General features: G+C 41.2%; 1 protein-coding gene across 1 annotated transcript in view; it reads right to left on the minus strand.

Moving 5' to 3' along the window:
- lpcat2 (lysophosphatidylcholine acyltransferase 2) overlaps positions 1-14,503 on the minus strand; it is a 36,338-nt gene that overhangs the window by 12,972 nt on the left and 8,863 nt on the right. The window contains exons 3-7 of the mRNA XM_078400374.1: positions 8,224-8,444; positions 6,283-6,395; positions 6,113-6,173; positions 2,951-3,009; positions 834-868 (exon numbers count right to left, since the gene is read on the minus strand). Coding sequence (XP_078256500.1) covers positions 834-868; positions 2,951-3,009; positions 6,113-6,173; positions 6,283-6,395; positions 8,224-8,444 — 489 coding nt within the window. The remainder of the gene's footprint in view (positions 1-833; positions 869-2,950; positions 3,010-6,112; positions 6,174-6,282; positions 6,396-8,223; positions 8,445-14,503) is intronic.

Raw genomic sequence — 14,503 nt, forward strand, 5'->3', positions numbered from 1 at the left:
ATAACAAGTAGGGCTGAAAAGAAATTCTATCCCGTACTATGCAGGGAATTAGTGAAGCAGATGGGTCTTGGTGCTAGGCAGCCATCCTTACTTAGATTTGTTGGTGTTTCATCCCTCCCCCTTCCACATTGCAGACTATCAAACTAGAACTCTGGTCAAGTACCATCACTACAGCCGAGCTAAACTCTGGTCTCTAGATTGTTTACCTAGGTCTCTGGAGTCCTTTGTGGGAAGGAACTGCAGATGCTGGTTACACACCGAAGATAGACACAAAATGCTGGAGTAACTCAGCGGGAGAGGCATCATTTCTAGAGAAAAAGAATGGATGACAGTCTGAAGAAGAGTCTCGACCAGAAACATCACCTATTCCTTCTCTCCAGCGATGCTGCCTGTCCCGCTGAGTTACTCTAGCATTTTGTGCCTGTCTCTTGAGTACTGGTCAGGTAATTTCATCATTGCGCCAATACTGTCTCCTATATACATACATTCTAGGAATCAGGTCAGTGTTCAACAACATATATGCCCACAGTTATAATTTAATGACAATCTCATGACATTTACTGAAGAACCAAATAAAGGGAACAAAGGAAAGGACTTTCTGATAATAGGGTTAGAGGTTTGAATAATCCAGTCCAGAAAGACAGAAGCAGATGTTGTGGAAATGTGGCTTCAGCAATATCGCATTTAAACTGGGCACACAATAACTGAATTCAATGTGCACAGTTGTGCTTTATATATCGCCTTCCTGAATCTTCAATGAAAAAAAAAATTACTGAACAAACCAACAACAGCTTTATTCCTACTTGCAAATTAATAAATGCAAAAGAACTTACATAGTGTGGCCTTGCCATGTCCAAGTAACTGTATCCTGCGAAAAAAGTTGCATAGTTAATTTAAAGTCTGAAATAGCAAGTTTTTCTACATATTTTTACATATTTGTACATTTTTGTATCATCATTTCTGTGGAAAGAAAAGCTTAATTTCCAAAATAGCAATGTTCAAGATGTAACTGATTAAAAATTTAAACACAACTTCTAAAAATATTAAATCTGTCATTAACAATGCCAATTTGTCTAAAATGAGAGAACTATCATTAAACTGAACTGATACAGAATTAGGCCATTCAGCCGATCAAGTCTACTCCGCCATTCAATCATGGCTGATCTATCTCTCCCTTCTAACCCCATTCTCCTGCCTTCTCCCAATAACCCAACACCTGTACGAATCACGAGTCTATCTCTCTGCCTTAAAAATTTCCATTGACTTGAGTGGCAGAGAATTCCACAGATTCACCACCCTCTGACTAAACAAAATCTGTCTCATCTCCTTCCTAAAGGTGTAATTGACAATTCTGAACCTGTTCATTCAGATTAGTCTATGTCCTATACAACAGGGCGCAACAAATGTTTTTGCTTATATGAAGCTTACAGAGTAAACAATATACATACAATAGTGATAATCATGTAAAAATGTTGTGTCAAATCAGGGCAATGCTAAAGAATAATAAAGTACAATAACAGAATGGAGACACAATAAAGATGCTGGAATCTTGAGCAAAAGGGTGCTAGAGGAACTCAGCAGACAAAATGTGTAGGAAGGAACTGAAGATGCTGGTTTAAACCGAAGATAGACACAAAAAGCTGGAGTAACTCAGTGGGACAGGCAGCATCATTGGAGAGGAGGAATGGTTGACGTCTTGGGTCAAGACCCTTCTCCAGGCAGCATCTCTGGAGAGAAAGGATAAGCGAAGTTTCGGGTTGGGACTCGAAACATCGCCTGTCCATTTCCCTCCACAGATATCTTTTTAAATGAAAATGGAATATCCAAATGAGTTAAAAGTTAGAGCCATGGCAGCATGTCTGGGAATGGGCTGTGAAGGAGTCAGTTAGTAGTGGGACAGAACATTATTGATATATTAACTGAAATTCTTCCTTAAGGAAGAACCGGCCTTGTGGATAATCATTGCCCTGGTTTTTCCAGCAGCAGCAGAGTAGACCCAGCACTCAATTAAGGGCAATGCAGACTTTAAATCTGTTTAAAATATGCTTGATTGTTCAAGGCGATTCATAAGCCCTGAAAGGGCAGTAGATTTTTTTTGCACGTTAGCTGTTGACTTACAGATTGATTAGTTTCAATGTGAATCTTCATGCACAGAATCGTGCAGCACTGAATCAGGCCCTGCAGCCCAACATTAAACACCAACCTGCACTCATGCCATTTTATTCTCCCTACATTCCCGTCAACTCCTCCCACATTCTATTGCATCAGTAGATCAGTAGGAGGAGGAACCTGAGACAGCAGAAGGAAATCCAGATCATTACAACAAGAGCATGAAAACTCCATACAATTTTCATTCTTGCTTTATGCTTTTTTATAACAAACATTAAATCATCTTGACAGCTGGGTATGCTTGGGGGGTGGGTGAGGACATGGTTTATCTGGCCAGCATAAAATCGTATGGCAAGGGTTTGCCATTTACAATTGAAAAAGATCTGTGGGCGACATGGTGGTGCAGTGGTAGAGTTGCTGCCTTACAGCGTCGGAGACCTGGGTTCGATGCTGACTATGGGTGAGTTTGTACGTTCTCCCTGTGACCGTGTGGGTTTTCTCTGGGTGTTCCAGTTTCCTTCCACACTCCAAAGATGTACAGGATTGTAGATCAATTGGCTTCCGTAAACTTAAAAATTGTCCCTAGTGTGTAGGATAGTGTTAGTGTGTGGGGATCATTGGTCGCCATGGACATGGTGGGATGAAGAGGAAGTTTCTGCACTGTATCTCTAAACTAAACTAAATCTGCACTATGACAGGCTTTGCAAATCTCTTTGTAGGTATTTACACAAAGAATCTTGTGTTGGGTGTATCTGCTTCGAAGGATGCTCAGGTGAGGCTCAAATCAGTTTTTTTTCTGAAGGAACATAAAATAGAACCATGCAGGCAAAAAAACACTCACCAGCCTATTTGGGTATCGAACGAGTACTGGCTGAACAGGAACTCCTGGAATAAAAGCACCTGCAAGGATACAAGAAAGAGTTCATATTTTGTAACTCAGTCAAATGTTTATACCGTCATCTTGATTTACAGATTAGAGGAAGTATTGGATATAGTTCTTGGAGCTGAGCAATGTACTAAGATTTGAAGCCGATGCAGGAGTAAAGGAAGAAATTAGAAGGGAAAAAAAGGCCATGAGATGAGATATCTCTGGCAGATAAGACAAAAAGAATTCTATAAGATTCTATATGTATATTCAGAGCAGAAAAGGAAGTAGGGTGAGAGTAGGTTCCTCTAAGGATCTGTGTGACAATCTATATGTAAAGCCACAGGAAATGCATAAGCCGTTAAATAAATACCTCTTGTCTGTATTTACCAAGGGGAAGGACATGATAGCTAATGAATTATAGGAAAGGAACAATGATATTCTGGAGTATATCCGGAATAGATGGAGGTGATGTTAAATGTGGAGCAAGGAACTGCAGACTTCTTTACACCAAAGAAATCTGAAGAAGGGTCTCGACCCCAAACGTCATCCATTCCTTCTATCCAGAGATGCTGCCAGTCCTGCTGAGTTACTCCAGCATTTTGTGTCTATCTTAGGTGATGTTAAATGTCACGAAATGCATATAGATTGTTAAATGGACAAAATCTGATCTGGTGTATCCTTGGATGTTATGGGAAGCAAGAGAGGAGATTCCTTGAGTCCTGGCTGAGGTTTTGTATAGTCTTTAGGCACAGGTGAGTTACTCGAAGTCTAGAAGGTAGCTAATATTGAGCCTTTATTTATGCAGGGCAGCAGGGATAAACCAGGGAACCACAGGCCAATGAACCTTACTTCATTGGTGGGAAAGTCATTCAAATGTCAATCGGTAGTAAGCAAGGCAAATTCAATGCTCGCATTTGTATCAAGAGGACTGGAATACAAAAACAGAGATGTAATGCTGAGGTTCTATAAGGCGCTGGTCAGTACTGTGAGCAAATTTGGGCCCCATATCTGAGGAAGGATGTGCTGCTTCTGGAGAGGGTCCAGAGGAGGTTTACAAGAATGATTCCAGGATTGAGTGGGTTAGCATATGATGAACATTTGACAGCACTGGGCCTGTACTCGCTGGAGTTTAGAAGATTGAGCGGGGACCTCATTAAAACTTACAGAATAATGAAAAGCATAGATAGGGTTGGTGTGGAAAGGATGTTTCCATTGTGGGAGAGTCTATGACCAGAGGTTATAGCCTCAGAATTAAAAAGTGCTCTTTTAGAAAGTAGATGAGGAGCAACTTCTTTAGTCAGAGGGTAGTTAATCTGTGGAACTCATTGCCACAAAGGGCTGTGGAGGCCAAGTCAGTGGATATTTTTAAGAGATAGACAAATTCTTGATTAGAACAGGGGTCAAGGGTTATGGGGGGAATGCAGGAAAATTGAATTTGGAGGCAGAGATCAGCCATGATTGAATGCAGTAGACTCGATGGGCCGAATGGTCTAACTCTACTCCTATAACTTGTGAACTTGTGAACAGGATTCTAAGAGACAGGACTTATACACATTTGCAAAGGCAAACACTGATTAGTGCACCTTTGTGTGGGAAATCATGTCTCATAAATTTGATTGAGTTTTTCTTAAGGAGATAATCAAGATGATTGCCAGGGACAGGGTAGTATACATCATCCACATGGACCTTAGCAAAGCCTTTGACAAGTTCAAACATGGTAGACTGGTCCAGAAGATTTGAACAAATAAGAACCAGGATGTGTACAAAATTGGCTTGATGACAGGAGGAAGGAGAGTGATGGGATGTAAAATTATGAGAGTTTTAAATAGGATAGATAGCTAGAGTAATATTTCCCTTAGTAGAGATGACTACAACTAGATGGCATAGGGAAAAGATTTTCTATATACATCAGTTGGCACAGGAAATTCTGCAATAATGCATGTTTTCATAATGTGAATGGGATATAATGCTATTGTTAAATTAATGAACACTATTAGTATTATACAGGCTGAATTGCTTATAATGCAATTTCTATTGGAAACTAGGAAGCCACTTAAAAGTTACCTTGGAAATTGACAAGCAGAAAAAAGCAGTCTTGGAAGGAAGCAGTTGAGGGAAAATAAACTGTTTGCATTTAATCTCCCCCTCCCTGTAGAAATCAGACACCATTGTCCCTTAACATCGTTTCATTATGGGTGGCAGTTGAAATTAACAACCAATCACTTTTATTAACACATGCAATTAAACAATATAACATACAACCTTTAGTAATTTTAGCTTGCAGCGACAAATATAAATTTGTAGCTATGAAGAAACTGGGTCCAGCCTCCCCTACACAGGTTAACCAAGTGAATTCCTTCTTTCTGCTCCTACACCAGACTCAACAGAGGTCAACATTGAAGCAGTCAGCAACCTGCTGCAAACAGTTGCTACACCTTTAAGCCTTGAAAAATTCTCGACTTTAAGAGAAATTATGGAGGAAATTATCATGGAGGAAAGCAGAGGCCAATTAACCTACACGTCTTTGGGATGTGGGAGGAAAATGGAGCTCCCGGAGGAAACCCATGCAGTCACACTGAGAATGTGCAAATTCTACACAGACAGCACCTGTAGTCAGGATTGAACCTGGGTCTCTAGCGCTGTGTGATAACAGCTCTACCATCTGCGTCACTGCGCGCCTGTGAATTTTAAGTTTCATGATTACATTGATCAATTGAATTAATCAGAAATCTGACAAAAACTAATTGAATACATTTGAATTATATTTTCACATTTACAGGAAACTTACTTTTTATCAAGCTGTTGAACTGTGAAAGGGGAGAAGAGTTCCATATCTACTGGCATTCTGTGCCAAACTTTTCAGCAAAGTTCGCCACAGACATTGTGGACACAAGGGCTTGTTCTTGTGCAGGGCCTTTCTACGTCCAATCTTCATTAAATAGACTGACTAACTTACTGAAGTGATGTTTTTAAAAATGCCTCAAAAGACAAGGACATGATCAATTCAGAAAAAGCTCTAATCTAACTAAACTTCACTCAACTAAATTTCCATTTCAAGTTTCAAAGCTTCTTTGGAGAGTGTTTATCAGAAGAAAGACTAAGAGTATAAAAAATCAATTAGGAGAGTTTATTCACCTGATTTGAAAGTGATGAGGCAGGCTCGATTTGTACAGGTCCCTTCTGGAAAGATCATAAGCTTGAAAGAGAAAGAGTGCAATTTCAACAAAACAGACTGCATACTGTACTACAGGTTAATAAGATTGCGGAGCCTAGACAATCACGCCTAGTTAGACAGTTCCAAATACCTGGGGCCATTTCCCTTTGGATGTTGCACGCTTTGTAATCTCTTCAACAGTACTCTTTCTGGACTCTGTATCATCACGATACACCAATACAGGTTGAGCACAACGCAGTAAAGCTAAAACACAAGATGCAGATGTAAATTAATAGCATTACCTGAAAAATGATTGGTGGTTGATAATAGATGGATATTCTCCACAAGGCTTTCACATTAAAAGAATAAAGTTGATTGATACAATCTCAGAACCTCATTTATTAATAAGGCTTGGAAATCTATTCCTTGCTTGCGTTAAAGCATGCTGCACTCAGAGACTACAGGTTTGCCTTGAATTGCTAACTTCTGTGCCATAGATAACTCATTCCACTGAATGCATGCTGCAATGTGCTTTTTATAAAGTGTTTCACAATTTTTTTCAAGTTTGCCTTCATAGTCTAGCTATAAAATACAGTTGTTTCAGAAATGCTTTCTGCTGAGTACTTTATATATCTTTCAAACGTGTAAATTAAAAGAATTACTCAGAGGTAAAAGAATCAAAATTGTGAAAAGAAATACTTTCCATTTGAAGCATCTTGTCTAAGCATCAATAATTCTCATAGATATATCATCAGCCAGGTGCAGAATAAAACAGTTTGTGCATTGATCTGGTGCTTTGCCTTTGAAGAAGCCCCTATAAAGCAACACTTATAATACCTGCCCATACTAACTGATGGAAATTGTAAATCCTTATCAAAAGATTTTAATGCTATAGGCAAATAGAAATAGGAACCAGATAAAGCTCTACAAACTTATTTTATTTGGATCAGCATAACATCACTAAAATTTAAGTATTCATACTACTAATCTATTCTGAATTCAAAACTAAATTATAATACAGGTGGCACAGTGGTGCAGCGGTAGAGTTGCTGCCTTACAACGCCAGAGTCCTGGGTTCAATCCTGAACAGGATTTGAATCTGTACAGAGTTTGAATGTTCTCCCTTTGACTGTGTGTTTTCTCTGGGTGCTCTGGTTTCCACCCACTTTCCAAAGACTTGCAGGGTTGTGGGTTAATTGGTTTCTGTACATTGTCCCTAGTGTGCTGAACTAGCATACGGGTGATCGTTGGTCGGCGTGGACTCAGTGGGCCGAGGGGGTCTGTTTCCACGTTTTATCTCTAATACAAACTATATATTAGCATGGTGATCTTTCATAGTTTAATGAAGTGTTTCTAGCTAAAATTCTTAGAAAAAGGAAAAGGTTACAAGCTGTTGCAGAAGGAACCAGTTACCTCGGTAACATACAAGAGATTGAGATGGTTAGAAAACCTTAGATACTAGATGTCAATTAGATACCATATGCAGCCTCATGCACCCTTCTCAATGTGTTAGAGGGTGTTTCATCTTAGAGTGCAATTCCTAGTGGAATTGGAAACATACCATCCACTCTTTCTTGTCTGCCAAATGCTACACGAGAATATTATTTGTCTTTCTGGAACATGGTGCAATAATCTTGCTAACAACAGTATTTTATGAAGTTTGGGGGATGGGATGGTGGTGAGAAAGATGGAAATGATAAAAATGTAACTGAGATGTGCAATTTGTACAAACAAACACTTCATAGCCACAATGCTATTTGATAAAATACTATTTTTGGGATGCTAATTACCCATATTAAACTTTTAGAGTTAATAAATGAGCTGTCCAGATTAAACATAAATCTGCCACAATATTGATTACTGGAATCTTCAGCTCCCCAATTTTATAAGCCCTCTTCTGGTCTCTCAACGGTTTTAGTATAATTATATGTTTGAAATGTTATATTTCTACATTTTCTCATTTGTTTCAACATTTCAATATACTTAAAATGCTACACATTAATACCTCATTTAACAATTGATACCCCAAAAATTAACAACAGCTTAATGCAAGGAAAACAGTGAAGCAGTAACAATGATAAATAAAACTTACATCCTAACAAAGGGACATTATCATTCTCAGCTCGTGAGACAACTGATGGTACCTCAGCCACGATATTCACAACTGCATCAAAGAAGGTTGAGTGAGGAGCAACAACAAGAATTGGTGCCTCAGTCGTTTCAGCTCTCTTCCCCGTCACTTTAATTTGTATGAAACCCACACAAAAGTAAAAGGCACGTCCCAAGACTTGCAACATAACTTGCGAAACACGGCTGTAAATAAAATTTATAGGCATGTGAAATTAGCAGTTTTCTCCAAGTTTAGAACATAACTTTATTTCACAACAATGGATTGGGGCAGGGGATGACTTAGTTGAAGGTCAGGAATACAATGCAGCTCCATGAAAAGTTGTAATATATTTGATTGCACTGTGCACATCTGCATTAACTGGGAAAAAATAAATACCGGGATTTTTAGGTGGACTTAAAATGATTTTTGAATAGGACCAACAATAGTGATTCTTGAATAGAACCAATATTGATTTTGGAGGTCTCTATGCTACCAGGAGTGGAGCAGAGGCAGCAGAAGTTCACCCACCATTTAGAACCAATAAGATATTAATTCAAATAGTCTCTTCAAATGAAAAATTTAAAAGAATGAAATAATTATCAATAAAATCAATTTGAAATGGAGTAATGCTATCTGATCTCAGAAGCAAACTCAGGCCTGATCAGCAATGAAAAGACCACCTCTTAGAAACTCTATGTGCTGTGGGCTTTGCCTGATATGATGAGCACATTGATATGATAAAAACATCTACAATACAAAAGCATGCTGCAGCGTACAAGTTGTGATAAAACTATAATCACCTCGATATTGAGAGAGAAGCTTTATCATTGAGATTGTTAATTTGCCATGGTGCTTGTTGATCATGCAAGTCAAATGGCTTTCAGCAGACCAAAGGTCCAGGCCTTAAACCTACAAATTATTGTCAAATTACATTTTTGTTTCTTCAAAGTATCACAGAAATGTATCACTCCACAGACCATTGCGCCCGTTTTCAACCTAATCCCACATTTTAGCTTTAAGACTAGGTTCATAGTCTTGGACCTAGTTTGATGAGGATTTCTGCATCACCCTTTCTAGTATGGGTTACCTAATTGCCAAAATCATAGGAGATTGGGTGGCAGTGTCAAAAAAATTCACTCCCTTCCAAACCATATGGTCACTGAAATGAATTGCCTCAATATTGATTCATATCAATATTAACCTGAGAGTGGGGATGAGAGTGCAGAAAATGCAGAAGCTTCCATTCATTTATTCATAATCAAATTCCACATCAGATCACAAAGGTTTGGTCATATCTGGAATTTGAAATCTATGCAAATTATTGACGATGGAGAGTAACCTTCCAGTCTACCCACTGATTGGGTTCTCTGTTTGCCCACCAAGCACCATCGTGATTACTGACTCAACTTCCAATGTTAACATAACCTAAAACATTCGACTCTTTCCTCAATAATGAGGAATTGTGTTGACTAGATTTTCTCTTTCCACTTACAGTGCCCTCCATAATATTTAGGACAAAGACCCATCGTTTATTTATTTGCCTCTGTACTCCACAATTTGAGATTTGTAATAGCAAAAATTCACGTGGTTGAAGTTTGGGGGATGGGGCACTTGGCAGATTTTAATAAAGGCCATTTTTATACATTTTGGTTTCACCATGTAGAAATTACAGCAGTGTTTATACATAGTCCCCCCATTTCAGGGTGCCATAATGTTTGGGACACATGGCTTCATAGATGTCTGTAATTGCTCAGGCATGTTTAATTGCCTCCTTCATGCAGCTATAAGAGAGCTCTCAGCACCTGTTTTTTCTTCCAGTCTTTCCATCGCCTATGGAAACTTTTATTGCTGTTTATCAACATGAGGACCAATGTTGTGCCAATGAAAGTCAAAGAAGCCATTATGAGACTGAGAACAAAGAATACAACTATTAGAGACATCAGCCAAACCATAGGCTTACCAAAATCAACTGTTTGGAACATCATTAAGAAGAACGAGAGCACTGATGAGCTTACTAATCGCAAAGGCTGGCAGGCCAAGGAAGATCTCCACAGCTGATGACAGAAGAATTCTCTCTATAATAAAGAAAAATCCCCAAACACCTGTCCGACAGATCAGAAACACTCTTCAGGAGTCAGGTGCGGATTTGTCAAAGACCACAGTCTGCAGAAGACTTCATGAACAGAAATACAGAAGCTACACTGCAAGATGCACACCACTGGTTAGCCACAAAAATAGTATGGCCAGGTTACAGTTTGCCAAGAAGTACTTAAAAGAACAACCACAGTTCTGGAAAAAGGTCTTGTGGACAGACGAGATGAAGATTAACTTATATCAGAGTGATGGCAAGATCAAGATTATTAAGGGGTTGGACATGTTAGAGGCAGGAAACATGTTCCCAATGTTGGGGGAGTCCAGAACAAGGGGCCACAGTTTAAGAATAAGGGGTAGGCCATTTAGAACTGAGATGAGGAAAAACTTTTTCAGTCAGAGAGTTGTGAATCTGTGGAATTCTCTGCCTCAGAAGGCAGTGGAGGCCAATTCTCTGAATGCATTCAAGAGAGAGCTAGATAGAGCTCTTAAGGATAGCGGAGTCAGGGGGTATGGGGAGAAGGCAGGAACGGGGTACTGATTGAGAATGATCAGCCATGATCACATTGAATAGCAGTGCTGGCTCGAAGGGCCGAATGGCCTCCTCCTGCACCTATTGTCTATTTTCTATCAAACTATGGAGGAGAGAAAGAACTGCCCAAGATCCAAAGCATACCACCTCATCTGTGAAACACGGTGGTGGGGGTGTTATGTCCTGGGCATGTATGGCTGCTGAAGGTACAGGCTCACTAATCTTTATTGATGATATAATTGCTGATGGTAGTAGTATAATGAATTCTGAAGTATATAGACACATCCTATCTGCTCAAGTTCAAACAAATGCCTCAAAACACATTGGCCGGCGGTTCATTCTACAGCAAGACAATGATCCCAAACATAATGCTGAAGCAACAAAGGGGTTTTTCAAAGCTAAAAAATGGTCAATTCTTGAGTGGCCAAGTCAATCACCCGATCTGAACCCAATTGAGCATGCCTTTTCATAGAGTCATAGAGTCCTACAGCACAGAAAGAGGCCCTTCGGCCCATCGTGTCCGCGCCGCCCGTTACCAAACACAGTCTAATTTTAATCCCATTTTCCCACATTTGGACCGTAGCCCCGAATGTTGTAGCATTTCAAGTGCCCATCCAAATGCCTCTTAAACGTTGTGAGTGTTCCCGCCTCCACCACCACCCCAGGCAGTGAGTTCCAGACTCCAACCACCCTCTGGGTGAAAAAGTTCTTTCTCACATCCCCCGAAACCTCCCTCCCCATACCCTGTATCTATATGCTGGAGAAAACTGAATGGGACTAGCGCCAAAACAAGCATAAGCTATAGATGGCTGCAATACAGGCCTGGCAGAGCATCACCAAAGAAGACACACAGCAACTGGTGATGTCCATGAATCGCAGACTTCAAGCAGTCATTGCATGCAAAGGATATGTAACAAAATAGTAAACATGACTACTTTCTTTTACATGACATTGCTGTGTCCCAAACAATATGGTCCCTGAAATGGGGGGACTATGTATAAACACTGCTGTAATTTCTACATGGTGAAACCAAAATTTATAAAAATGTCCCTTATTAAAACCTGACAATGTGCACTTTAACCATGTGATTTCTTTCTATTACAAATCTCAAATTGTGGAGCACAGAGGCAAATAAATAAGTGATGGGTCTTTGTCCTTAACATTAATGGAGGGCACTGTATCTCTCTATTTTTGTTGTCCATGCCCACATCCTTCGTTCCACACCATTCCACCTCAGGCTATAGGTTTCTATGCATTTTTATTACAATAATCCCACAAAATCTATATACTAAAACTCTCGTTTGTTAGTTTGTTTGTGATCGAACTACAGCCAAAACGGTACACGATAGCATGACAATTTTAGCCCCACCTTACTCACCGTCATCGTTTTAATGGTAATGCAAGTAGTTTTATTGAAATTGGTGTTATATTCATTATTAAAAGTTATTCACATTTTAATGTTTAAATCTATCTCCCAGGGAGGGAGGGAGGGGAGGAGGGAGGATAAGGGGGATTGAGGGGATGGAGTGGGGGGAGGGGGAGGGGAAGGGGAGGAGGATGGAGGGAGGGGGAAGGGAAAGGAGGGGGGGAGGAGGGAGGATAAGGGGGATTGAGGGGATGGAGTGGGGGGAGGGGGAGGGGAAGGGGAGGAGGATGGAGGGAGGGGGGAAGGGAAGGGAGGGGGAGGAGGGAGGGAGGGGGGTAGGAGGGGGAGGGACAGGGTGGGGGAGGAGGAGGGAGGGAGGGAGGGAGGGAGGGAGGGGGGAGGGAGGGGGGGAGGGAGGGAGGGAGGGGGGGAGGGAGGGGGGAGGGAGGGAGGGAGGGGGGGAGGGAGGGGGGAGGGGAGGGGGGGAGGGAGGAGGGAGGGGGGAGGGAGGGAGGGAGGGAGGGAGGGAGGGAGGGAGGGAGGGGTGGGAGGGAGGGGGGAGGGAGGGAGGGGGAGGGGGAGGGAGGGGAGAGGGGAGGGGAGAGGGGGAGGGGAGGGAGGGGGAGGGGGGAGGAGGGATGAGGGGAGGAGGGGGAGGAGGGAGAGGGAGGAGGGAGAGGGGGGGGGAGAGGGGAGGAGGGAGAGGGGAGGAGGGAGAGGGGGGGAGGGAGAGGAGGAGAGAGGAGGGGGGAAGGAGAGGGTGCTGCACCAATGCAAAAACGGGTCCACTTGGTCTAGTAAACACTATTCCACAGCACAGTCTAGTTAATTTATCAGAAAATATTAGTGCAGGATCACAAAAGAAGGAACTATGTACAAAACAATGTACTTTATGTTGACAAGTCCAGTATTCACGGAAGTTCTAACCAACATATTTTAATGTTTTAATGCCGGAAATTGGAGGAGCAGCACCTCATATTTCGCCTGGCAGTTTGCGGCCCGGTGGTATGAACGTTCGACTTCTCCAACTTCAGATAGCTCCTCTGTCCCTCCCTTCCCCTCCTCCTTCCCAGATCTCCCTCTATCTTCCTGTCTCCACCTATATCCTTCCTTTGTCCCACCCCCGACATCAGTCTGAAGAAGGGTCTCGACCCGAAACGTCACCCATTCCTTCTCTCCCGAGATGCTGCCTGACCTGCTGAGTTACTCCAGCATTTTGTGAATAAATCGATTTGTACAGCATCTGCAGTTATTTTCTTATTTTAATGTTATTTGTTTATGGTAGAGGAGGGGAGAAGGAAATGAAAAGACGTTGGTCAAAGCAGTATAAATGTAATCAAATTACGTATGTACAACTAAGCAAAATCTTCCAACCCATCATGGTTAATCTGTTAATCACATTCACTGCATGAGCTTTCTAACCATCTGGTGCAACCAGTTGATAAATACTGACCTTCACAACTTCCAGCCAAGGACTGGGAGGCTAGATTTTCAAATCAATGCCGGGTTTAACACTTTGAAATGTGACATAATTTTTCAATGAAAGAAATGGTTAATCTTAAATGCATACTTAAATAAAAGATTAACCCTCTTGATCACTGGAACTTTGAGCGACAATGGTAAATGCAGTCACATTACTAAAATGAATTGATGAACTGTTAACCAATGCACAGTATTGTTCAACATTAAACTTTGTACCATTTCAATAGTACAAGGTGAAATTAAAAATTAAAAATTTGAGGAATTAATCCACTCCATGCAATGAAGAAAACATTTTTTTGTGGTGTTAAAGTGTGTATTTAACAGACAATAGACAATAGACAATAGGTGCAGGAGGATGCCATTCGGCCCTTCGAGCCAGCACCGCCTTTCAATGTGATCATGGCTGATCATTCTCAATCAGTACCCCGTTCCTGCCTTCTCCCCATACCCCCTGACTCCGCTATCCTTAAGAGCTCTATCCAGCTCTCTCTTGAATGCATTCAGAGAATTGGCCTCCACTGCCTTCTGAGGCAGAGAATTCCACAGATTCACAACTCTCTGACTGAAAAAGTTTTTCCTCATCTCAGTTCTAAATGGCCTACCCCTTATTCTTAAACTGTGGCCCCTGGTTCTGGACGCCCCCAACATTGGGAACATGTTTCCTGCCTCTAACGTGTCCAACCCCCTAATAATCTTATACGTTTCGATAAGATCTCCTCTCATCCTTCTAAATTCCAGTGTATACAAGCTTAGTCGCTCCAGTCTTTCAACATATGGTAGTCCCGCCATTC

Source organism: Rhinoraja longicauda, chromosome 6 (assembly GCF_053455715.1).
Source record: "Rhinoraja longicauda isolate Sanriku21f chromosome 6, sRhiLon1.1, whole genome shotgun sequence".
In the NCBI taxonomy this organism is placed as follows: domain Eukaryota; kingdom Metazoa; phylum Chordata; class Chondrichthyes; order Rajiformes; family Arhynchobatidae; genus Rhinoraja; species Rhinoraja longicauda.